Source organism: Tachypleus tridentatus, chromosome 3 (assembly GCF_004210375.1).
Source record: "Tachypleus tridentatus isolate NWPU-2018 chromosome 3, ASM421037v1, whole genome shotgun sequence".
Taxonomy (NCBI): Eukaryota; Metazoa; Arthropoda; class Merostomata; order Xiphosura; family Limulidae; genus Tachypleus; species Tachypleus tridentatus.
The window spans coordinates 11,683,353-11,710,745 of NC_134827.1; the positions used below are offsets into that span (position 1 = coordinate 11,683,353).

A 27,393-nucleotide genomic window follows, 5' to 3' on the forward strand; every position below is an offset into this window, starting at 1 on the left:
AACAAGTACTAACTAATTAAACTTAAAATAAATCTTAATGTAAATAAACTTGCAGCACTGCTATCTGGTGGTTGTTGTTTAGCGTAGAAGAATGGCGACGTCCAAAGGAGCGAATACATATAACCGGCAGAATTGGGAAGACGCGGTAAGAAAAGGCATTTATTTTAGTAATTTTTTGTTTCAAGTCGTTCGATATTAAAAAAATAATACATAATAAAACAACATAAGGAAAAGATGCTTGTAAGCTGTCACTATACAGTGTTGGTGAAACATATATTTATAACTTGTACGTTTTATGTGAACTGAAGTTCTTTATCTTGATATTGTCAATTGTAATTAATATGAATAAATTATTAATGCCTATAATTTAATTAATTTTAATGAGAAGTTGGACAATTTAGAATGTGTTATAACTTAGTTACATTAAAAAATAGTTTGGATTCATATAACGTACCAGGTATCGTAAGACTATGGTAGAACAAATACTTTCTATTTTCAACTTTGTTTTGTATTATAACTATCACGTATATGATGAAATTACAGTTAGACTTAATTAACGAATTAGCAGTTTTTGGAAATTAAATTTTAATAACTCCAAATTTTATGAGTTTTGTATCACTAATATTACTATGTGAGTAGTTAGTTTATTAACCATAATAATTGATTAATTAATACTGGACACTATTATTTAAGAAAGTGGTTCAATATCTGTGATATGTGTACCCCTTGGGGTGTGCTAAGGGTACTGAAGAAATTTTTAAAAACATTAAAAATAAACCCCCACATATCAAAATTGGATAGTGGCCTCTGTGAGTTAATAATGTATTCTAACAACTATTATTTAACACTAATGTATTGATGACTCACTTTTGAATTTCTCTTTTTTGTATTTAACTTTTTATTAATATAAATCTTTTTAAGTTTTTTATCAGTTTTTTATGTGTCATGGGTATGTTGCTGGCTCAAAGGTCTTACTGGGAGTACAAGGCATAAAACAGTTGGGAACCACTGGTTTAAAAAGTCAATTAGTGATTGAAATTTAGGAAGGTGTCATGTTACTTTTTTTGTCATGGTGCACATGTTTATCACATATAAATTGGAAAAAATAAAGTTTTGATCTCTTTAAACATAGTTGCTAGTTAGTGTTAACAAATTTTATTTCTCCATTGGTTATTTTTAAAATAGTTATAACATTTGCAAATCTTAAGTTTTGACTGCTAGATATTTAGATGACAGTGTAAGTTATCACACAGTGATTAATATGTAGTATGATCTAATCAACTTTTATATACAACCACAAGTTTTGTAAAGTGGTACAAACAAGTAACATGCAGTGTTAGGATGTTCTGAATTTATCACTGCATCACATAATGTTGCCTTTTTTTATTATTAAGATGCAAGAAGTGACACAAACAGTAAAACTTCTCTTAAACACAAATTAATAACACCACGTATATAACAAAAGTTTCCATTGGAATAATAAATTTAGCTCCATATGAAACCAAGTGAATAAGACAGGTTTCCTTCTTATTGTTGGTTCATCTTATTTAACATCATATGTTAGAGCTTCAAACTGGATACAAGTGTAATTATAGGTTTGCAAAAGGCAAGAAATGGAAAATGTATTGTTTGAAAGTAATTATTTCCATCCAATGAAACTTGTTTCAAAGAAATAATTGAAAAGACTATGTTACTGTATAAATGTGTGTATTTATTATAACACATCCCTATTCTATTAAACTTAGGATAAGATGAAGTTTTTGAAATCAAATTTGAGTGGATATGTATTTGACTACATTATAAATTGTCTAAACACTAGATAAAGAAATTAGATAATAGTAAAATAGTTTCAGAAATAAAAAAATGGTATTGATTATTGGGAACCCTTTAATATTTAATCAGTTAATATTTTTGTTGGCAAAGCTGTGGATGTATCTTTGCTTTTCACTCAAATATCTCGCACCTACATAAATATTATTATTCTCATGATATCCTAATGCTATGAAAAGGAGTGGCATGCTTTCTCATACACAATCAACAAAATTAATCATTAGAACTAGGAGTTAGGTACATCATGATCTAATTGTTGCATTAGCTGAGGATTTTTTTCTTTCAGAATTCTACATTTTATAATTTTGAAAAGCTTTGGCACTCCACTGCCATTTGGTTTGAAATAACTTAACTAGCTTGGCAGGTTTAAGATTTCTAATTCTGAATCAGGTAAATGAAAAAAAACAAAAAAACTATAAAAATAAATCTTGAGACCTGTTTTTTTAATAACATCAAATCCCTAAAGTATGTCACTGAAAATTATTCAGAGTTAGGATAGGATTTGGTTTGATTTTATCCACTGAGATCTTACAACTTAATTCATTTTTGACTTCCTAATATTATCAAGCAGTAAATATGCTCTCTTGGGCTTAAAATAATATGGGTTTGTTCAGTAATGCCAGTTAAAATTAAATGTTTTAAGATATTTAAGTTGAGAGATAGGATGGAAGATTTATAGAACTATAGGAAAGCTAGAAATTTGGTTGAAAAAAGAAATTATGAAATCCAAAAAGTCTTATGAGAAATAGCTGACTGATGGTGATGAATCTAATTTTTCATGAAGATGTATATTATATAGATGAACAAAAGAACATAGTGTATTGAGATTTTGAAAAAAGTTGTTGATAAATTTTCACACAAAACAATGGCTTAGAAAATTGTATCAAGGAGGAGTTGAGAAAAACTAGTAAATTGGGTCATATAATAGTTTGAGAGGAAGCAAAAAGTTATTACTGAAGGCATTCAAGTTGGTTGGGCTTTTTCTTGTACACTAGCATATACCCCATCAAAAATGACCCCACTTCATAGTATACTTTATCCAAGTATTGATATTTATTCAACAGTATTATATCAATAAACCAGTGAATCTTCTTGGGTGAAGTATGGTATCAAATCATTTTCACACTTTCTGTACCAGTCAAATAATGTTTCTGAAGAAACTAAGTTCTTAGTCCAAAAATCTCTGACAAATCCTTTGGAAGGGTCAAATCTTCAAGTTCACCTTTTATGAAAGGTTGTGTTTTACTAGATGTTTCAAGTTGAAAATTATTCCTATTATCATTTTTATTGATGTCAGATTCAGAATCATGTGAAACTACATCAACCTAATCCATTGGAATAGATATAGGCACATCAGGTCCATTAGCAACAGGTGTTACAGAAATTGAAGGTTCGGGTAAGAAAGTTCCTTTTTAGTTCAGGTGTTGTAGCCTTGCATGTTACATGAGCAGAAATTGCACTAATCTCTGTGGCTTTTAGGCTCTTGCCAGACCATTGGAATTTTGAAAGGCAAAGACTTTTATTTACCTTAAGTCCATTTTCTCAACTTTTTGGTACAAACTTTGTGAAGAACTCATGCTTTGTCTTGGTTTCTAACTTTTATTCCAAAATATGGGTAATACATTTTTTTGATGATTTCTGTGATGTTTTGCCATTGTTTCTTTCCAACAAATTTATCACAAATATAACAGAATATGTTTGGGTTATTTCCACAACTTCTTATTGCTGTAAAAATGAATAAATAATATTTAAAAAGAAAAGTAAAAGTGTACATACAAACAAATACTATCCAAAAATAACATGTCATGTGGGCTGTTAACTGTTTATATACTAGTCTTGTGTTTCTCATGAGTTCTAGAATGATTGATAAGACTTTGATGTAGTGATTGGTCTAGAGAAATCTGACATTTTAAGCATAACAAAATGTGACCCAATTCAAATGAAAATGATTCACTTAAGTAAAAGTACATATGGTATTTTGTGGGAAATTTGTACAAAATGGGTAACACTTTTGAATTCAGCATACAGGAATCACTGGAGAACTTGTAAAAAGTTTCAAGAAAATAAAACCATTGCAGGTCTGTGTAATGTAATCAATGTGCCTATGAATAGATCCTAAAACTCTGGAAGTTTAGACTTCACTTTGAGTACTCTGCAATATTTTGAAGCCAATAGCATAAAAAGACAAAAGTACGAGATCTTAAAAAGAGAGGTTATATTCCAGGTACAATTAAATGTTCTCTGTCAATATTTTATTTTAAAGTTTGTTTTCTAGTTTTTGGTGTAATGTAATATATACTAAGTATGTCTGTGCTGAAAGAGTAAAATTCATTTGATGAATTTTCAATGAAATAATTATAACAGTTAGGTGTATATTTGAGTTCTTTTATTGTTTGGTTGCTAATAATTAATTTTCTTCTTGTTAGGCATTGATATTAGGCTTAATATATGTTTAACACTACATTGTATATTTAGCCCCCTTAAATAGTTTCAAGAATTAGAAGTATATAATAACAGTGTTAAAAGAAACATTATGTTTGCTGTATTCACTGCCAATGATGCATTTTGCTCAAACAAGAGCTTATCAGACTGGTTGGAACACAACAAATGCAGAAGTTGTTGAAACACTATTTATATGAATCATTTGTTATAACAATTACATACTCATCTAATTCTTGAAAATTCTTAAGGATTAATTATAAAATATAGTGTTAAAAGTATGATAGGCCTAATATTAGTGTCTGAGGGTAAGTAAATTAATTATAGTAATGCTTTAGAGCATGAAGAAGGCATTCACACCATAACAGTACTATTTTTGATGTATCTTCAATTTACATAATAGCTTTTATCAGCTAGCACCCCCTTCTGTTGGTGCAAATTTTCAATGCACACCATTAACTTTTTACCTCCCACTTCTGCATATTCATATATAAATCACCTTGCAGCATCTTTTTACCGAAAGTCTCTTTAATACTGTATCCCTGTTTATTCTGTAACCTTGTATTTCAAAGAAATTCCTATCATTGAAAACATCTACATTTAACCATGTTTCAGTTATTCTCATTATATCAAAATCCATTCTTTCTACCACTGCTCTAAAATCATCTGTTTTATTTCTTATGCTTCTAGCATTACAATAGCAACCATTAAGCCTATATCTAGAACTACTTCTGTACTCATTTCCTATGCTAAGCTGTTCTCTGTCTCATATTCTTTTTGCATTAAGTTTTTCCTGGCCCTCACCACTGTCTAGTGCAAGTTTGTAGTTGACTTAATAGCCCTTGCAAACAAGCCAAACACCACCCTATTTAAACATAAACCAACTATTCTAAAAAGCTTCATTCTCCTATTGAACTGGTCCTACAAGTCCAACCAGCTAATCTTTAAATATTAACTAAAGCCTGGCATTTAACCTTAGTGACCTACTTATAATTTTATCATCACAGTCAATTCTTCGTAGTATCCCTGACGCAGATAAATTTTGTCTTTTTCTCTAAATGCCTTTAACAACCCCTTGTACTTATCAATTTGCTTATTTAACATATCTTTCCATTTGCATGTTGTATGTTTTATTAAACATTGAGTCAACTAGCTGAGTAACATTTGTTCAGGCAGAAGTTATAATTTTTTTATCATAATTTGAGGTAATATTCTAGAGACAGTAAGAAAGATAATTTTTTGTGTTATAATCCACTGCTGAAGTAAATAAATATAAGATGACAAGTTCAGAATCAAATATAAGAAAAAGACATAGAATGTTATTATTTTCTGTCATGTTTTGTCTGGAGCTGATGTTCTCAGTACACAAACAGTAAAATTATGTTTTAAATTTGCAAGTTTCTATGTCATTCAGTATTAAATATATGTGATACAGAGACTTCTATGAGTTAGTGTGAGTTTGTGGTTTATCTCTTTTGACTAAATGTCTTAGAAATTATATTGAAGTGGGTAACCTAAGAACTGTAGGAACTCCTCTACGAGGGTGTAACTTAAGGGCAAACTTTCATTATATTTTATTTTAGCATTATCCTGTGTGGATGTTTTGGAAAACTGTTTCACCTCAACTGCATGTTATTACTTTAACTATGAAAAAGAAGGCAACAAGTTAGTAAAAAAACACAACTAAGAAACAATCACACACAACTGGTATCCTGAATACTGAGAGTTACAGAAAAAAAAAACTAGTGACTAAACATGAAAATAATCTCATGGATTCCTTAAAAATAATATTTACAATTAAGCAAAGGTATACATAAATAACTATGGTTAAAACTTGTTACCTTGTGCTAGTACTTTTGTTATAATAATTTTTGTCTTGTACACAATCTCAAACCATGCCGTATATGAAGAAAGCTTTCTCTTTATTCAATAGAGAGCACTTAAATGTAACATTATTTACATGAGGTTGTAATATAAACACATGATGAAGGCTACCAGAATGTGCATCCACTTGTATGGACCAATAGTATCTTCAAGACTTGTTCTGATCATAAATGTGTTAAAGATAAAATATTTTCATAAATTAAATTCACAAAACTCATTTAGAGGTAAACAATGTGAGTTAGCAACTTTATAATCACCATTTTTAGCAATAAAATAATTTCAATACTACTGTCACCTACTAACAAAACTGCAGAATACATACATGAAAATTATTAAACATATCCATAAGAAATACATGAATAGTAGTTTTAAGATATTAAATAAATGTTTACAAGATTTACAAAAACAACCATGTAGAATGCAAACAACCTAAATGCATAAACAAAGATACTTGGCAAGCTGTCATTTCTGGCAACAGGTTGAATAAGTAAACTATAGACTGATTATAAAAGTATATTTAAAAGCATAAGTTGCCAGAAAAATGATCAGGAGAAAAGCCAGAGTCATTATAATAACATGGGTAGTAAATTACATATCATGCTCTTTACATATTGATTGTAAATTATATAAGTAAATTTGCTAGAATCTGTTCTGTTTGTACTGGGTACGCTTGTTCTTAAACTAACTTTAATACTTTTTTTTAAATCAAAGAAAAAATAATTTTTAGAATGTGCAAAGTAAATAACATTGGAGATTTCATATTTTTCTTTACTTTTGATTTCAGGAATTTCCAATTTTATGCCAAACATGTCTCGGAGACAACCCTTACATTCGAATGGTAAGCTTTTCTTTAAAAAGGTTGCATGTTGTTTTAATAAATTATTGCTATTTTTAAAGCTTAATATGATTACATTATGGTTTCATTTGTATGGCTATGTAATACAGGCCTGTATCCTTCTTATTTTGTTTCTAAACACTGCTATCAGTTGCTGGCTTGAAATAGGCTGAACAAAATATGATTACAAAACTGCACAGTGACTTTCTGCACACCCTGTATTTGAAACATGTCTGTTAATAAATATATGAGTGCACAATGACTTTCCGAACACCCTGTAAAATCAAACATAAATGTTACCATTGTCACCCTGTGCTAATGTTTGAATAACACCATAATATTTCACAAACTGTTTGTTGTAATGAGAATTGAGTTGCAGAAGAATAATCCATAATCAGTGCTATCACATATACCACTATGGGTGACCATAAAAAATAAAACAAGAGCGGGAGTTTCAACTCAGACACTTATCTTTCTATTGTTACCACAAATCATGAATGCTCCTTTATAATGCTGATTGAGTCTAAATTTTATGGTTGGGTAAAATGACTAAACTTGTTATTACCATTATTGTTTTTTTGTATGATTTGATTAGTTGTTAAAGTATCACAGTGTAATAACTAATGTCTATCCATCATGAAAGGCCCAGCATAGCCAGGTGGGTTAAGGCGTTTGACTCGTAACCTGAGGGTTGTGGGTTTGAATCTCCATTGCACCAAACATGCTCGCCCTTTCAGCCATGGGGGCATTATAAGTTATGGTCAATCCCACTATTCATTGGTAAAAGAGTAGCTCAAGAGTTGGCATGAGTGGTGATGACTAGCTGCCTTCCCTGTAGTCTTACACTGCTAAATTAGGAATGGCTAGCACAGATAGCCTTTGAGGAGCTTTGTGCGAAATTCAGAAACAAAAAGAAACCATCATGAGAGTGAACTGATGATTTTGAAATACTTTAAATGTGAATCTTTTTTTGTTCTCTGAATGTTTTTAAACTTAAATATTACTGCTTCTTAACTAGTTTAAAGGAACTTGTGTACATTGAATTATGCACCTTTTCTTATACAGCTCATTGTGAAAGTTGATTCTTGATCGTTAAATGTAAAACCCATAATTTCAGTAACCATTTTGTGGGGACGTATGATAGTAACAGCAAAGTACTATAAAGATGAATAATATATTCCAGATAATAATTAGTCTATTAGAATCTACTTATAAAACTGTGTTGAGGAAGATAAAATAATAAAATATTCAGGTATATATAAATAAGTCCTTGAGTGCATTTATGTAGAATACAAGGCTCATCCAAATTTATATTTAGATGTAAGGAAGGTTGTTCATAATCTGTGGTAACAATTTGCATGACTAATCACTTTGTCTTGGGCTATCTTCTTGACCTGTGACAGCACAGATTAAAAGTTTTGATTAATATTGCAATTTAAGCTCGGTGTGATATGGAATGTGCTTTTGACCCCCTGTCTGGTAATGTTATTTGTATTTCATTAAGTAGCTGAGTTAATTAGTCTACTGGATAAACTATTCCAAGCAAAGCTCTATTACGAACTTGGAAGCAGTTCAGTGGAGGCATTGCAGCTTTGTATTATGTCATTGTATTCCACATGCTATGATGTTCTTATTCTGTGAATTTCATGTCAGTCAACTAAACTGTATGTAATGCAAGGAAGAATAATTATTTATTACTTGTATAAAACCATATACACTATAAAGAATATATTGAATATCAAAATCGATATTTTTTACATTTTGTATGTAATACTTGTACATATGGATATTATATTTTTGCTAAAGTCAATTGTTTCTCTTTCTCTCATTATTTGAAAAAAAGTTGTGTTTTCAAAAAATTGTGAACATTTTTTTAGATCACTTAAACTCTTTGTTATTGCATTTATTTAAGAACAAAAGAGTTCCATATATGGTAAAATATCAAATACATTGTTTGAAATGAGCTTATGAAATAAAAATGAATGCAATGTTTGGGAATGCTTAAAAAATACCAAAATTCTAAAGTTTATTTATATTTTTCTATGTGAGCTATTACAGTTAAATTGTTTCTCAATAGACCAAAGATCGATTTGGAAAAGAATGCAAGATCTGTTCACGTCCATTTACGGTATTTCGTTGGTGTCCAGGTGCTCGCATGCGTTTCAAGAAAACAGAAGTTTGCCAAACGTGTAGTAAGCTGAAAAACATTTGTCAAACATGTTTGTTAGATCTAGAATATGGTAAGTTGTAACATATGAAGGGAATTTTTAAAAATAGGGTAAAATAATTGTTTTGATTGTTAATTTCATTCCTGAGAAATTTGAATAAAATTGTAGTGGAATTTTTTCAAGAGAAAGCTTTTAAGGAAATATTTTTAACAATATTTGGACTGTAGGCTAAAAGAAACCATCAGAAGTACGTGCTATTTTTTATCTATAACCATCTGTTGGATGGGTGACATAAAACTCATTTGAAGCAAAAGGAATAAAATTGTGCTTCTGTTGTTTTGTTTTTTTCTCTTAGCATAATAAATGTTAAAAGTGCAATAAAAATACATAAAGTTACCAGTACAGAAAATAACAATATTCTGTTTTCAGTAATTCAAACAACAGTAGTTACATAGTTCATTCTAATGCTGAGGCTTAGGGTTAGACAACATTGATAGTTTTTCTGAAACTATTCCAACCTTGACCTTTCTTTTGTCATCTTGTATCACTCTGTCAAGTTTGGTATTGATTGATTAAGAAATGTGGACAAATCAACATTTATTGAAATATGTATGTGTGTGTGTATACTCATAATATCAGTACTTTAGGCTTAAGTTTTCCTTAAAATATTAGGCATTAGGAGGGGCTTAATAAATTTTCATTGGTCAAAAGACAGAGCCCTCCAGTAGCACACTGGTAAGCCTGAGAATCAGACTGCTAAATGTCATCTTTTAGTACTCGTGGTGATCACAGCACAAATAGCCTGTTGCATAATTTTGTGCTAAAAATGTGTTAAAGAGAATTGAAGGAAAATCAGGAGTGTTATACTAGATTATGTTTTTTTTATCTTTTAATAACTTACATCTGTAATGATGCTTTAATCCAACAGCTAGTAAACAGTATTGTTTGTATAATTTAATATATCAAATATCATTATTTTTTAATTTTATTTTTTATTATTATACTTTTATTATAGATTTGGTTTGCATTATCAGTTTAGTATGTGTATTTAGGACTAACCTAGATCTAAACATGCTGAACTTTCTGAGATATTATTGGAATTGTGGCAAAATATTATAAGTAGTAAATGTACTAGTATGATGAAACAATGCATTTTAATCTCTGCAATTTAAATGTAAGTAAAGCATATTCAATGAGATATACTGATTCTGAGGTTGAAGCTTAGTGTTACTCTGATTATATAGCTTGCTCTGATTGGAAGTTAATGTTACACAAATCTGAGATATATTGATTATTCATAACTTGTACAGTTCTCTTTCTAAGGTTATGTTCAGTTTGCTGGATGACTAACATGTTTTTTAAGAAACTAGACCAAATTATGCCCTCATTAAAAAAATTAGAACAATATTTAATTTATATTATGGAAGTTTAAGGCAGGTTAAGAATTCTTATAAGTACCATGTACATTGTAACTTTTTTTTATATACAGAAAATTAATAGTCTTGTTTCTCAAAATTCAAGCAATTTCTTGTGGTATTATTTTTTGTTTAGATTGCACATACTGTACCTGAAACAGCATAATAGCCATTGGCTATGCACATTTTTTAACTGTTACCTGCTCCACATTTGCATAGCAGTATGTCTGTGGACTCGCACTGCTAGAAAGTGGGTTTTGGTACCCATGGTGGGCTTTGTGCTTCACTTAAACCAAACAAATGAACAAACTACTGTTAAGCAGAGCTTTCTTTTGGCTTCTTTGTTGCATGTTTAACGAAAAAAATATAAGAACATAAAGATGCCTTGTAGTATTCATACTGTAAACTAGTATTTCCTAAAGAGTATCAAAATAGGCCTGAAAAATAACTGGAGATTGAAAAACTGTTCATTTTGAAATATCTCCAACTCATTTTATAAAGAAAGAAAGTGGATACTTTGTAAAATACCGAGTAAAAAGAAAACTTTAAACTTAAAAACAATCAAAGTTAGATAAATGCATTAGAAGAAAGATGGTGTTTTTCCTTGATAGTCAAGTTTGTATTTAAACTCTGCTAAGAATTTATTAAAATGTTTGTTAACAACTAATGGCTACAGGTTAAACTGTAGCAGAAAAAAAGTTAAACATCACTTACCAAAATAAGGATTTGAGCTTAACAGAAGAAAGAGAGGGGAAACTAACCAAGAGTTCATAGTATTATATATAATGCTGTTCTTCTCAACATGTGAATATACCTATTTCACTGTTGATTAATACCTTTGAAACATAAAGGAGGTTATAATCTTAAAGTGTCACCTAGTTTTGGAGGACACTACTGTCTACATTCATGAATGAAGTGCAGCTTTACAGTCATACAGATATCCATGGGCAAATGCTATCTCAAGAAATTACAAAGAACTAAGGCAGCTAGAATGAAAGCAATGTAACAAATTGTAATGACCACATGTTATGTGAAAACTTTTCATACACAGATTAACAAATTAATCCTGAAAATATCTAGAGGTTTTTGATAAAACAATGTAATATAAAAGTTTATTTGCAGATAAAAATGTGTAATTGTTTTTTATAAGTAAAGCAGTGGCTAAAAAAATGAACCTTCTCATATTTGTAATCATAATAAGCATCAAAGGCTCTGATTCCGTGGGTTCATTCATAGCTTGAATTATGTGAAAAGATTTGCTGAGAAAGCAATATGATTTAAAGATGTAGAACCATAAGGTAAAAAAGTAACATATTTAAAAGCATAATGTGTCCTGTAACATGGAATCTTAGTATATAATACAGGTTAGTGTCTTACAATGATTTAAATGTTTTAATGTGCAAGAAATAATTTATTGGAAATATGTTTTTAACACAAACCTTTGTACTTTAACTTGATAAATTGCTTTGAAAAAAAAAGATGATTCAATCAAGTTAATGTACTTGATTTTTTGCAAGAAAATGGTTGTAATTATGAATAACATATTGTAGATAATAATTTAGGGTCTAAGTATAAGACTATGCCCAAGAAGATGAAAACTGTAAAATATTCAGGTACCTTGTGATAAGTAACCTATTCAGTCACAGCTAAAAGTCTAATGATTAATTAATAATATTTATTGTTTTTATAACTAGATAATAATTATTAACTAGTTTTTATTGTAGATATCAGTGGTTAATCTGCTGTGATTTTGGGGAAGTCATGAGAAGTTCTATTTATGTTAGCAGTGTACAAAGTTCAGTACTGAGTCTTCTTGAGGAAAAGTCTTATGTGTTATCCACTCAAATAGTTCTTTTCCATCAAAAAGATCCAATATTGAATCTTGACTAAATACAACACAAAAACAGTCCTCAAGGATTTTTGGGAATATGGGAGCAGATCATCAACCAAAATACAGGTTAAACACTATGTAGTAATTAGTATCTGGTTGTCAAAAAATAAATTAATAACTAGTCATCAGACTTAATTGATTTTAGGTTGCCATCCATGACAATGATTGGTATCCAATTGTCACAAATTTGCTCTATGTATTCAAGTACATTAGTGAGCACAATTATACAGGACATAAAACTGATTCCAGTTTTTAACTATCAGCATGGTTTTATGATGTTATGAATTTTTAAGTTAATCTTGTAAATGTTGTATTGGATTTTCTTACTGTGATTTGAAAAGTCCAGTAAACATAAAACTTCTAATTTGATTTCATACCTGTACCCTTTTCATTCAAATACACACAAAAAAACTGCTATTTGCATGTAAACAAAAAATGATAGTAATTTCTCACAGAAATTCAAATTGCATGTTTTATACGTATACATTCAATATGTGAAGTAGCTTGTGAACACTGCCTTGAACATTTATTAATTCAAGCGTGATTGTCATTGGTTGATTGTTATTTATTTGTAATTAGACTGTATATATTTTAATTTGTATGAGAAAAATATATATGTAAAAACGGCTGTTATAGGTTGAGAAACTTTTTTTTTATCAGCGTTTTTACATATATATTTTTCTCCACAAGTGGGTTTTCTCGTCATCACAGATTTTAATTTGTATGAGTTTATTTATATTTTAGTTCAATATTTGAAGTATGTGTAGCACTGTTTTCATCCTATGATTTTAGGTCTGCGGTTCAGGTCAGGGATCATGCTCTAAATCTGAAAGATGAAGTGCCAAAGTCAGAGGTGAACAAAGAATATTATTCACAGAATATGGAAAGAGAGGTGAATGAATATTTTTAGATATTTACTAGATTTCTCATGCTGGGCTTCAAGAGAACTTGCCTATTATATTGTAAAACTAGTCCTTCTATTAATAATATGTTGATATACTTGTCATAAAGATGTCTTTGTCATATTTTATGACATCGCATTTTCACAAAATTCTTGCTTGCATTCTGCATAACCAAATCCACTGCCATATCTGGCTTTATCTCATCAAAAAGAAGTACTGATAGCCAGAAATTGAGATTATTATAAACTTCAAGTATGTTGTGTAAAAATATACTTTATTATTATTATATAATTGTGTAACCAATTTTAATTTTAAACACACACATCTGTATATAGCATAGTGATTTTCATGGGTATTATGCACCTGCTGGAATCTAGAAAGATATTTTACTGAATTTGTATCATAACTTGAATAAAAGAAGCAAATAACCTGCATGTTTTTCTGATATCTATCCAGTTAATATAAGCTGCCACAAAGTTTTGAGTAGCAACACCTTAAATAAGAAAGTTTAAAATTGAGCAGAAAAATGAGGCTAATATTTTATTATTACATCTGTTTTCAGAATATCTCTTATTAACTAGGTCTGTAAACAGAACTTCTAAGTTCTCTGTTTATTATAATATAAAACATTTGTTCATTTGCTTGGAGAAATTATGAGCCTGAAAGGTACATTTTGTTCTAGAAAAGTAAACTTATTAATATTTTAAAAAGGTGATCCGTAATTTTTTTCCAAGTTATCTTTGTTTTCACAAAAGTGAAAGTTAATTAATGGTTGATATAAAATATTGCAGAATGTGAGGGAACCTGAAACTATTTTACTTTAATAGTTTAGAAGCAGTGAAGTAGTAATTGTTATTTTGTACTGTCAATCTTTTTGAGTGATAGTATTAATACTGTAGGAAATTTTAAACTTATTTTTTGAATTAGTGTAATACTTATAGACTTAAAGGTATCAGTTATTATATTATTTTTGTAATTTTAAGAAAATTAAAATCTTCAGTGTTTCACTGCTTTGTCATGATTATACACCTTTTTTATTGATTTTATTTGGCTGTTAGGTTTTAATGATTATTGCATGGAAGTGGTTAACCACATTTACTATAATTACTCCTTTCTTAAAACCATAAAACTCTTACCCCATTGAGAACTGAAGGATTGTGTGACTTAAAGGTGTCTTTATAAAAGACACTTCATAAAATTTGGGTAGTCAGTCATTGACTGTGAGTGTGTTTTGTGGAAAGGAGATTTTGAGAATGTCTCAAGCCAAAACATGATTTTGCTTATCACATGTTAAAATATTTTATAGTTTGAGCTATACAAAATAAATATTTATTCTCTCTGTTTAATAGAAATTTTACATTGGTTTCTCAAGATTTCATTCCATATAACAATTTTGTAAACTGAAGAAGAAAGAGTTCATACAGATTTGTATAAACTTTGTATCAGTTTAAAATCATCCAGAAACTCATTTTCTCACAAAATTATTTGTGATTTAATGATAAAATGAAATTAAAGTGAGACCAGATAGTTCAATAGAGGGTATATTGAACACCATTAAGATATTCCTTTCGATTTATCTAATATTAGTTACATAATGTTTTATCATTTAACTCTCTCAACAAGGGCTCTGACCAAGTGGCCTCTTGGTACTCTTAATACTTCTAACTTTACAGTATGTGTATATCTCTCTGACCAAGTGGCCTCTTGGTACTCTTTATACTTCTAACTTTACAGTATGTGTATATCTCTCTGACCAAGTGGCCTCTTGGTACTCTTTATACTTCTAACTTTACAGTATGTGTATATCTCTCTGACCAAGTGGCCTCTTGGTACTCTTTATACTTCTAACTTTACAGTATGTGTATATCTTCACAAACTTTGGCAGTCTTTCAGTTAGCATTGTAAACTATTCACATAAAAAAAATCATATTTTTAGTAAAGTATTTTTTAATAAACTAAAATAAATATTTATCCATGAATATATTGAGTATTTATTTTGAATTGTCTGTGTGCAAAGTAATTTCTTATTAAGATTGAAATAATCAGCTCAAAAATGTCAAATTTCCTTTGTGTAATTGCTAAAACTTCCTAAATGAATTTCAAACTTTTTTAGTGAAACTTTATATTTGATCATCTATCAAACACAAAATGAGATTGGTAAATTTGATCAACCTTGTAATTTCAATTAACCTTGTTTTTTCTTTCTAGAATTACTTTAAATTGTAACATGAAACTACATTCATTTATCCTAAGTCACTTTAAGCATGTAACAGTATACATTTACTTATAATTACACTTTATTGTTTTATTGCCCTTGGATTGAACCTTTGAATTCTATCAAATTACGTTACACAAGTGCTGCTTGTATGCATGTCTCATGAAACACTTTTATTATATTACTACTATTATTTATTTTACTTAATCTAAAGTATTTTTGTTTTAGTTACTTTTATAATAATAAATTAAGAATAAACATGAAAAACATGTTTATTCTTAATTTATTATCATAAACATCTTTTTTCTTGCTGTCATTTGTCGATGACACTTAACTCTACTTTTTAACACTAATGATAGTAATGCATTAAAATAACTTTTATTTAATTAAATAATGCACCAAAGAATATTGACTAACAACATGTAAAAAGTAGACAACATTCCTTTACTCAAAACTTCTCTGGCTTTCTAACTATGCAATAAGAACCATTACAAATTCATCAAAGTTAGTTATTATGTTTCTCAGTGGAACATTGCTTGTACCTGACAGAAATTGACTATGATCTGTTCAGATCACAATGTTATACAATACATAATTTGATAGATGAAAATGTTTTTTGTTGATTGAATGTTGTATACAATTAAACATGAGAGAGAACTATTACCATATCCTGTAAGAGGAGATCTGGCAGGAAGGGTCTGATTTTCTTTTCAATAACTATGTAACCAAACATAATTGAATGCTATAAAAATTATGATTTGTCTGAGCAATGATGATTCTGTAGTAAGTAATTTACATTTAACTTCTTACTCTTGCAATGGGTAATGTAAAAAAAAAATAGAAGACAAGATACCCAGAGAAAATGTTGCACATGTCGTACTAGGGGGAAATTCAAGATTTTTTAGAATATTGTCCAGTAGAATTACGTCTTAAAACTTGTATACTACTAAAATATGGATTATCAGATAAGATTTTTATACTGTACTAATTGGTATAACATGAACACAAAGTAGTTTAATAAAGGTTTGGATGTAAGACACTAAAACTTTGTATCATGTGCAATAAAGGATATTTAAGTCGAGAGGGTTAATGATCTTGATTAATGTTAGGGAACAGAGCACACACCAAATGGCAAAATAGGATGTATGCCTTTTTTCAGGGGCTGAAAAGCCTTTCATTTCATTAACTACTTGAATAACAACTGTTTTTGTGTGAACTGTGTTAATTATGAATTTTATTTAAACAATTTCATTTAGCTACTATAGTGTTAATGTATAATGCTGATAATTTCCCATTGCTGTTTAGTCCTGAAAAATGTCTAGTTTTTTTACTTTTCTAAAAGTCTGACATTTTCAATAGTGAAAATTTTGATGAAAAATAATTCTGAGATACAGCACATAATGCATACTTCTCAGCAAGAAAATCTTTTTATTATTATGAATTTAACCAGCCTTTCTTAATTTACAAATTTTATGAAAAATTAGTTATTTGGATATTTTTGTAATAATTCAGTTTATATTTACAAATTTGGTTTTCAGGTACAAAACTTAGATGCTACTCAACCATATGGAACCTTAGCTAAAGCTCAAGCACCAAGTGATTTACTTATGAAATTGGCTCGCACTACACCATACTATAAACGAAATCGACCTCATATATGTAGTTTCTGGGTGAAAGGAGAATGTAAGCGTGGAGAAGAATGTCCTTACAGGTATATTATAGTGAATGATTTGAACAACTGTTCATTGTATATATTGCTGAAGAACAGAAAGTAACAAGTTTCCTAAATTCCCAGATCTAGGAAAATCTTAATTCAGATAGAATAATTAAAATAACAAAGTGAAATACCTGTTAAGCTGTATGTTAAAATGTGATCTTTTTACAATGTTTACTAATTATCAGTATTATACTGTTACCTGAATATTCAAACTTATTGGAAGTAAATGCTTTATATTTTTTACTAAATTTTTGTAATGCATATTAACTGGGCACTTGATGTTACACTTTACAGCTTCTTCAGGAGTGTTCTACTAAAACACAAACTGTAACTCACAGTACAAACTTCAGTTTCTTTAAATAATAAATTCTATTTGGTTTGTGCCTTGGTGATGTGCTCCAGAAGAAGCTCAAAGCGAAGTGTTGAAGTTCTAAATAACAAATTTGGTTTATATTTTTGCTTGTATATTTATTTTCATTTGTTTTATTATATATATCTGTCATTTGATAAATAATTAATGCTATTTTTATATTAATCATGAAATATGTGAAATATTCTGCTACAGAAGAATAATTTCTCAGAGGTATTGAGTTCATTATAAGTGCCATACTATTCATCATACATTGTTATAGAAAGATTTGTTGTGTTTTGAAATCAGTAGTTTGTTTTAAACAACTCAGTTTGAATATCATGAAGCATATTGTACATAAATACATATTTAGAACTTTCTTAGTAACTAGTAAAATACAAAAAATAATCTTTATAATTTTTTTCCCTCACAGACATGAAAAACCAACAGATCCAGATGATCCACTAGCTGACCAAAATATTAAGGATCGATACTATGGTATCAATGATCCTGTGGCTGATAAGTTGTTGCGAAGGGCAGACACAATGCCTAAGTTGGAACCTCCAGAAGATACATTCATAACAACACTTTATGTTGGGAATCTTGGAGAAAAAATGACTGAGAAAGATTTAAGGCAAGTAATTATTCAAATAGTATATGTTTGCTGATTTTAAGTGCTTTTTGTTATTTTATACAAGTCTGCTGTTAAATATATCTTTGGAATAATAACTGAAAGTCAACTTGTTTGTAAGTAATAACAGTGAAGCTGTTTTTACATTCTTCACCATGTTTTACAGACAATAGTCTGTAGTGTAAATCCTTTTGGTTTGATCTGTGAATCTAGTATTTTCTAATGTCCTGTAATTCTAATTTTTAAATGTAAAAAAGTAAGAATTTTATGGGATAAGAAGCCAAAAAGTCGACCACAACTCTAGAATGATTGTTCAATACCTAGCATTAACAATGTTTTATGGAGCATTTTACAGTTTCTAAAAGTTACCCATATCAGTGTTACTTGTCTCCATATGTACATACATACATTCACATTCATTCAAAATTAACCCTTTCATGACAGGTCATGGATCAGAAGACACATCATCAAGTTTGTTGAGTTGCATTCAAAATTTTGTTGAACTACTATTTTATGAATTTATGTCAGTAAATTTTGTATCAAATTATAGATTATAATCCAAATTTTAATATTATACACAAGTTAATTTTGTAATTTAAAAGTAAATATTAAAGAAACACATCCAAATATAGATTTTGGTGAGTCATGTGGTATGTTGAATGCAGCACTGTTTATAATTAGAAGTTTGTGATGTCAAAATACTGAGTTTATAGTTTTGTACAAACTAGGAACTCAAATTATTAATATTAATAAGCTAGAATGTAGAATAAGAATCTTGTATCTTTTAATTTCACTGAGATATGACTTATGCACTGAGTCAAATGCAGTGGCCTCATTCACCTCTTTCTATTTTTGAAACATTTCTTTATATAAACTTACCTCAATATATGACATGTGAATAATCAATCGACAGCTTAGAATGTCCCCTAGTGGTTTTCTCAGCTATTTTAATCTGTGAAAAGGCTACCATTTTCTTTCAAACCAAGATTTCAAGAAGGTAGGTTGTGTCTTTAGTCTGTTCGAAGTTTCATATTTTTTTAAACCTACATACATCTTAATTACTAAGCTGTAAATTATAGTGGAATTCTATGGTATTATTATATTTATTTGTGATTTTTTTTGTTATTCAACTGTGTATATAAAACCTAAAAAAATTTGTTTTATATATTCTCCACATGCAAAATTTTAAAAGGCTTAACAATGTATGTCCAGCAAGCAAGTTTAAAGGTAGTAATGAGAATAGATAGTTGTTTGCCTTACTTCTTGATTTATTATTTTATATTTTAAGGAATATATGTTTAATAATTTATCTCTAAATAGTAAGAAATTACACATACATACATATATATATATTGAAATGTGATTCTAAATCTTTAGTAAAAGTATTTCATTAAAAAAGATTTTGTGTGTGCAAAATACTTGAAATATTTATTAAAGGTTTACCACATTTTTTGAAGATACACATGCTGTATCAAAAGTTAGTGAAAATAATTAACATGTGCAATTGTGTAGAGAAACTTGTGTATATTATACCAAGCCTGTGATGAAAGGAGCAAGTCGTAAACGTTTTTTGTGATAAACTGAACTTACAGCTGCCTGAAAGTTTATAAAGTTTCACATTAAGTGTTTTTAGTGTAAAAATATAATTAAATAATATATTAAAGGTTAACACTAAAATTTATTTTCCCTTAGAAACTGGCACTCATGTAAAGTACATAATATCTAAGTTTTGTAAAATTTGCAACTTCAAAAGAAAGTTTCAAATCTACTTATTTTAAAATTTGACATTGTGTCTTACGAATTTCTCTTTCAGAGATTACTTTTATCAGTTTGGTGAGATTCGATCTGTTACCATGGTATCCCGTCAACAATGTGCTTTTATACAATTTACGTCACGATCTGCTGCCGAGTTGGCTGCTGAACAGTCTTTTAATAAGCTGATCTTGTGTGGCCGCAGACTCGTAATCAAATGGGGAAGAAGTCAGGCTAAAGCAGCAGCTTCAGTAACAAAGGAAGGAGTAGAAAAGAAATTAGAACCTGTTCCAGGACTACCAGGAGGTCTGTATTTCCTCTTTTATAGTTGCTCATTTCTTCTCTAACTTATCTGCTGTTAGAGACAGACCAGGAAAAATGTTCATAAAACCTTGATATGTGATTAATAACTGGTAACTGAATCTGTAGTGACATAGGTGAAATAGGACATTTTAGGCTATAGTAAAAGATGAATATTGCATCATCTGTCAGCATAAAAAGATGATAAAGGTGTGCATATTATTTAAAATGTATCCTGAAAAAGTATTTTAAGTTGTGTACTCATATAAGCAAATTTTAAGAATAAATGCAAAACAATATTGTTTTTAATCTTTTCTAGGTTTTTTTATTTGTACAATATTTTTTAAAGATAAAATTAATTATTTAACTAGGAATAATTTATTCATTTACTCTTTCTTTTTTTTGGTGTAAAATTAATAACATGCACAAATATTTTTACCTTGGGGTGGTGATAAGTGTGTGTGAAAACATATTTTTTTTTGTGGATTTGTATTTTCCTGTTTAACTCTCTTGGTACAAGTAGGTCAGAATGCACTAGTTACATTCAAGATTTAACTTAGTTTGTAAATCTAATTTTAATATTATAAAAGTTTTAATTTGTTAATTTTGTAAGGAGATATTTAAGAAATGCTTAGTCTCACCTCCAGTATGAGAATTGTGACATTTATTTTCTAGGTATTCTTTCTAATTTATTTCCCAACCTTCTGAGGAGTACATAATTTAAAATGAATTACTAGTTTTAATATTTTTATCACTCGGACAAAGTATGATTTTTATAACCTACAATCTTATTTGGTGATAGAGCCACAAAATAGAAAATCAGACCCCTACAATATTTACCTGTCACATTCTTTCTTTCACAAATTGCTGGTATCTCACTCCAATGTTTAATATTATACTCTTTTTAACCAATAAAAAGCCAAGGTTTCAATCTGTCAAATGACATATTGTATTAAATTGTTTCCTGTACAGAGAATTCTCTATTTTTCCGATTCAAACTTTATTCCTATGGAAAACATATCAGCAAAGATAGCTAAATTTTTAACAGCTATTGTTGCATTGTTAGAAAGCCAAAAACAGCATAATAGCTATTGTACATTGTTTGATTTTTGCATGTTGTTATTTTGTGTTTGGTACATTGTTTAGTGCAGTAGTACCATAATATAGAAACATAGGTTTAAGATTCACCAGCATTCAACAGCAAAAAAAAAAGATCCAGGTTAATATAATATTTTTTGCATTTCTTGTGTATTCTTTATTTATTATTATAAAAGTAGCTAAAGTTTAAAAATTAGAATCTTATTAAATTAGAATAAGGTTAAAAAAATGATAAATTTTTCCTGAGGTATACTTGCAAGTAGCCTGTGCTTTATGTAATTTGATTGGACAATGTGAGTTACACATTCACCAAATGATTCACAACTTCTGTGGTTGGATTATTACTTAGACATGATCCAAAGGGCAATAAAATACTAAAATTTAAGTATAAACAGATGTATACTGTTACGAGTTTAAAACTAATTAGAATGAACAAATGTAGTTCCTTGCTACAACTTGAAGTTATTCCAGAAAGAGAAAAAGGGTAATTTAGGTTTATTTCATTTTTATGGTGGTTATGAGCTCAGTTAAAGTTACCAATCTCATATTGAACTAGGATAGAGAAAAATGTGAAGTTTTATTGAGAAAAAATGGTTGAAATTTATTTATGAAGTTTTAGGCATTATGCAAGTGAAATTTGAAAGGTTTTGGATGAAAAATGTATTTTTAATTATAACATGAAAATCACTTTGCACTAAGAGCAGTCAACACTTTGACTCCATCTATTTGTGGAGGAATTTTTAGTGAAAATACTAAATGAAAAAAAATGATTTTTTTGTCTTCAGAAAACTGTTAATGCATAGTGAAGGCTTGCAAAAATTTTGGGAATAAACACAAAACATTTTAGAGGTTACCCTATGGAAACTATAAAGGTCAATTTGGGGTCAAAAACATGGCCAATTCAACAGAGTCTGTAGCAATAGTTAAGTAAAAAAATTAATTGCATCTATTCTGATACCATAATGATTTACCAATTGGTAGGTGAAGTTGTAAGTGGATAACTTCAAACCTTCATGTACATTTTATTATGATTTCATTAGTGTTCAAACATGTGGATAAAAAATTTTCCTCAGTCTTTGACATTTGAGTGATTACAGTAAAGTGTGATTGTGAATTATTAATAAACTGCTTTGGTTACTACATCAGATTTTGGAGTCATTTAATGGTGACTCTAAAAAGTATAATCAAGATTTTTTAGTTATAAGTACATGTATAATAAATTTTCACCATGAATTTTGTGTGATACTCATTGCAGTAGTAATGGGCATATACCTACTGTTTTTACAAATGACTGGTTTTGTTATGGTAGTTTAGCATTGTAGAAGAGATGTATGCCTGCCTTAATGTTATAAGCATGGATAAGTTATACATGAATATCAAGTTAACTTTGGGAAATTATTTCTAAAATTATCGTTTTATCAGCTGCTATTACTGTGTATAATAGTTTTGTTGAAAATAAGTTGGAAGTTAACATTACAGGCTGCTAGGTTTTAAGGATATCAATTTGTGTTTTAACAGTCAGAAGATTCCATTCTGCAGTTTTAACTTTTTGGGTATGCATCACCTTGATGAGAAACTGTAGTATTTTTGAGTGTGTACATGTAATTAAGAGAAAATCTGCCCTTGGTTCATATGAAATATTGATTAATCTTTGACCATTGTGCAAACTGTACTATAGATCTTGAGCTCAAACCCAGAGTGGGAGTATGACTTGTTACATTTTATTTTTCATGTATCATAAACAAGTGACAAAAAACTTCTGTTATCCTAGGTCTTATTATTGTATATGCTACATTGGTGATTTATTACATTTCTTTGTAATTTTTAAATGCTCTTTACAATTGTCTCTGTTTTGTCATCTCCTGTCAAATGCCTCAGACAAATATTTGAAGCACTTGCATATTTCCTTTAGTTAAAACTAACTTGGATAAGATGACAGTAAGTACATAAAATTTAATAGCAGATAAAGTTTACTGACAAGATTTCATAAAATTATAAACAGACAGTATTATGTGGCAGTGTCTAATTTTACAATGTATGCACAAACTTCATGTTTAGTCATTATTTTCATATTCATATTATGAAATCTGTATTAATAATAAAAATTAATGCAACTTCTGTTAAATCAACTCACTAGTAAAATAAAGGCTGAACTAGAGGGCAGTGTAAAGGTTCTAGGAGTGGGATGAGTAATCTGTTAGAGTAATAAAGTAATAGTTTGAATTTTTAGGTTCAAAAGAAGAAATGAAAATTATTAGTTTAGCCTTACTTGCTTGGGTGGGAGTCAAGGTGTGAATGCCACAACCTTTTACAGACTGTCATTCAACATGTGTATTTGATGTCAGAGGTATCAGCTATTCATTTTATCATGCATTGCTGATTTATCAATAGTTTGTGGTAAAGGACAGTCAATACCAAATACAGGAATAGTGAAAAAAACTAGATATACATTTAGGAGGTTCTAGGAGCTGTGCAAATACAATATGCAAACCATATGATGAACAAGTGTTTTTATTTTGCATATAAACATCATTTACACTCTAACTTGTCCAAATCAAACTGACAGTATAAATTCACAGATATATATTGAGCACAAGTGCTTTTGTGACACATTTTTTTATTTACAACACGCGTGTACATTTTATTAAAAAGCTTACAACACTTTCTGAAGATAAACATAGTAAATTCATTATTCATATCTAGATTCCTTGTGCATTAGTGTCTAATGTACCAATTCTGTGCTTATATCTCTATGAATTTCTTAATTGTTGCTTTCAGTTAGACATTAAATTAAATAAAATTTGTTTTTATAAGTTTAAACTTCTGAAAACTGCTTCATCAAAATCTTTATCTACTTTTTAGCTTTACCACCACCACCAGAGGAGTTGACAAACAACTATTTCAACCTGACAGACACAACAAACATACTTCTACCACCTCCTCCACCACTTCCACCTCCACCAAATGCAAGCAGACCACCTTTACCTTCAGCAGGTATGATCTTTCATTATCTTTATCTCTCTCTCACTCTTCTTTTTTTTTTTAATCTTACAATTAATTTAGCAACTTTTGAAAGTTCATGTTATGTCCCATTTATTATTCATTTCTTTATTTGATGTGAATTATAGTTAAATATTTGTCTCATTCTATGGAATGTTTTTTACCTGCTTGGGGAGTAAACCCATTGCTTTTTTTTATTTTTGCTCTCTCTTACTCAGTTTTCTTTTTCTGACCACTCTTGTGTTACATCTCCTCCCTCCAACTTATGTCTCAGGCACTTCATTGTATCCCAGAGGAATTTTCTGGAGAGGTTTGTTTCCTTCTCTCTACTTATTGGTCCCTGAAAATTTTTTCTACTGTGTCCTTCCTTACTTAGCTCCTTTGCTGATGGGGTTGAATTTGCTCTTTCCTAATATTCACCTCACTCCTTCTTATTTATGTGAATTTTATTGGGTTCCTTTTCTTCATCCAGAAGTCTTTGGCAGTATTCCTTATTCACTGCAGATCCAATGTGAAGCAACACAGCATCATTCCTCATTCTCTTCCCTCTTTTGAACCTTGACCTTCAACTCATGTTTCTGTACTGGATTAGTCTGCTCCTTATCTTCCCATTCCAGTTTCCAGGTCCTCCTCCTCTTGTCGCTTCCTGATGTCAGGTTTGACACTCTTCACATCAAATTATCCTGTTGGGTCAGACCCATTTACTGCCCACTTCTTTGGCTCACACTTGCTGACTTTTCAGAATATATTTTCATTGTCAGCCATTGCATTGTCACCAGTAAAAGACCTTTCTAAAAGCATAAGATGGGAATCTGGACACTTTTTTAAAGTCTACCCTGTATGGATTCTCCACCATTTTTCAAGTTGAGTACAAAAGAACCTTGTCATTTACCAGTTTCTAGCCTCTGGGGTGGTGATCCTTGGAGTGTTTCTTATTGATTGGGTTTAGCACAATATGGTGAAAAGTAGGACATTGGTGACACTGTCATTGTATTGCATGATACTCCTCAAACAGCTAGTGTGTCTTCCTCCTACAGCCCGAGTCCATCTATTTAATTTTAGTTGAGGTGAACACACTCAGTATGGTCTGATCACAGCCATATCACACTACACTTATTTTTTTTTTGTTGACTGTTTGTGTGAAAGTTCTCAGATGGTCATGTTTTTATTCCACATATCCCTGTAACACTTGGAGTTTATTTACTTTTCTCCCGTTACATCGTGAGCAAATAGTATACCCTGGTCAAGCTGACATGCAGTCTCCCAAGGATGTATCCTTGCCGTCAGGTGTTACACTCCATGGACTGCCCCATTCAGGTGCTTTTTTGCATGGAGCTCATCTAGGTTTAATTTGCACTGGCTCATCCACCAGTTCAACATGGGATTTTAGTTATTCTGTGTGTTATTAAGTGCAAGTACTTAAGGAGTGTTAATGCACATGGAGTTTGTGTTTTTGTACTGTTGGTGGGGGGCTTTTGTTATGTGATGATGACATAAGTTATGTCAAGGTTAGTGGCATGCAAATCTCAATGGTAAATGCACAAGGGATATAGCTGTTTTTTTTGCTTGGAAGTTAGTATTTATCAAATATATATTTTCAGATTAGGAAAATGTTAACTTTGGTACAAGATCAATTCTCTAATGTTAAGTAGGAATCTGATGTAAAGTAATTAAATATTGCAGAAATAAATTTGTTAATAAGTAACTAAATAATATATAATAAAAGAAAATGCAGTAACTTATTGCTGCAGCCTCTTGCCTTTCTGTGGTCAGTGGTTCAGAATTTTGTTTTTATTTAAAGCCAGTTGGTATTATTATTAATTTTTTTACAACTCTAGTTAATATTGTGTTATTTTGAGAATGTAGTAGTAACAGTTTGAAGTTTCATACTAAATTAAGCCTACTTTCATTTGCACTGTTGCTGTAGTGTCTGGCAGATATGTTAGGTAAAAGGTAGGGAAAGCTGTTCAACTGTTATGACTTTATAATAAAAGCAACAGAATACATAATGTTAGGGAGAAGAGCTCATTCTAGAAACTCTTCCAGTGTTTAGTTGTAACCTGTTTTTATCAGGACCAAGGTATCCACCTCCTCCGCCACCATTTCTGCGTCCACCAGGAATCCCACCACCTGGCCCACCACCTGCACTTCGACCTATTGGAATGTTTCCTCCTCCACCTCGTATACCACCTCCTTCTGCTCCTCCGAGACCTCCACCAGGTACATCAGTACAAAGCCAAACAGTCAAGACTCCACCAACCCATCCAGCAATACACTATCCATCACAAGATCCTCAACGAATGGGTTCTGCTGGACCAGCAGATGATTAGCATTTATTTGGTTATGTCATACAAGTCTGTAGTTAAACTCTTGTAAATTCTTATGAATGATTCTACAAGTTTTTTGTTATATTCTGAATCAAGAAAAATACAAATGTTACATCGTATAATTAAAATAAAAAAGGAAAGTGAAAAGTGTCACCAGAAACTGATTTTTTGTCTTGTATTTCACTAATTCTCATATTTTAATCTAAAACTCTTGTATTGTAAACCATAAATATAAAGAACAAGCATAAAATTGTCCTCCATTCATCTGAAGTTTGTTTGTGATTTTATTTTACAAGAAAATAGCACCATTTTGTTTATTTGAAATATTAGAAGCATATATTTTTCATATCAAGTAGAAATATCTAAACTGATTTATTTGTTCTTGTTCAGTATTAATTAATAAACATAAACTTGTAGTATATAACTTTATGTTGACATTGACCCCTTTTTTTGTAAATTTCACATTAAACTTAATCTACACATCATAAATAGTTTTCACAGTTTGACCATATGACATTCTGAACACACAGGCAGTTACTTAACATTTTTTTTGTTCAATTATTATAGGTGCTAAAGACATCAGACTAAAAAGCTTCATCAAACTCTAACAGTTTAAAATTCAATGCTCATTGGGTTGAAT

General features: G+C 29.9%; 1 protein-coding gene across 2 annotated transcripts; it reads left to right on the forward strand.

Annotated features, from left to right (window-relative positions):
* On the forward strand, nt 1-27,019 carry LOC143246358 (pre-mRNA-splicing factor RBM22). 2 transcript variants are annotated; one of them, XM_076492936.1, is made up of 9 exons: nt 1-145; nt 6,938-6,991; nt 9,066-9,232; nt 13,255-13,354; nt 17,118-17,290; nt 18,079-18,279; nt 20,090-20,334; nt 24,289-24,420; nt 26,473-26,913. In XM_076492936.1, the coding sequence occupies exons 1-9, from the start codon at nt 92-94 to the stop codon at nt 26,754-26,756; spliced, it is 1,410 nt and encodes a 469-aa protein (XP_076349051.1). In that variant the 5' UTR covers nt 1-91; the 3' UTR covers nt 26,757-26,913. The 2 variants fall into 2 exon arrangements, with proteins under 2 accessions (XP_076349051.1, XP_076349050.1); XM_076492935.1 differs by having other exon boundaries at nt 65-145; nt 9,066-9,228; nt 26,500-27,019.
* Nucleotides 27,020-27,393: the final 374 nt, after the last annotated feature.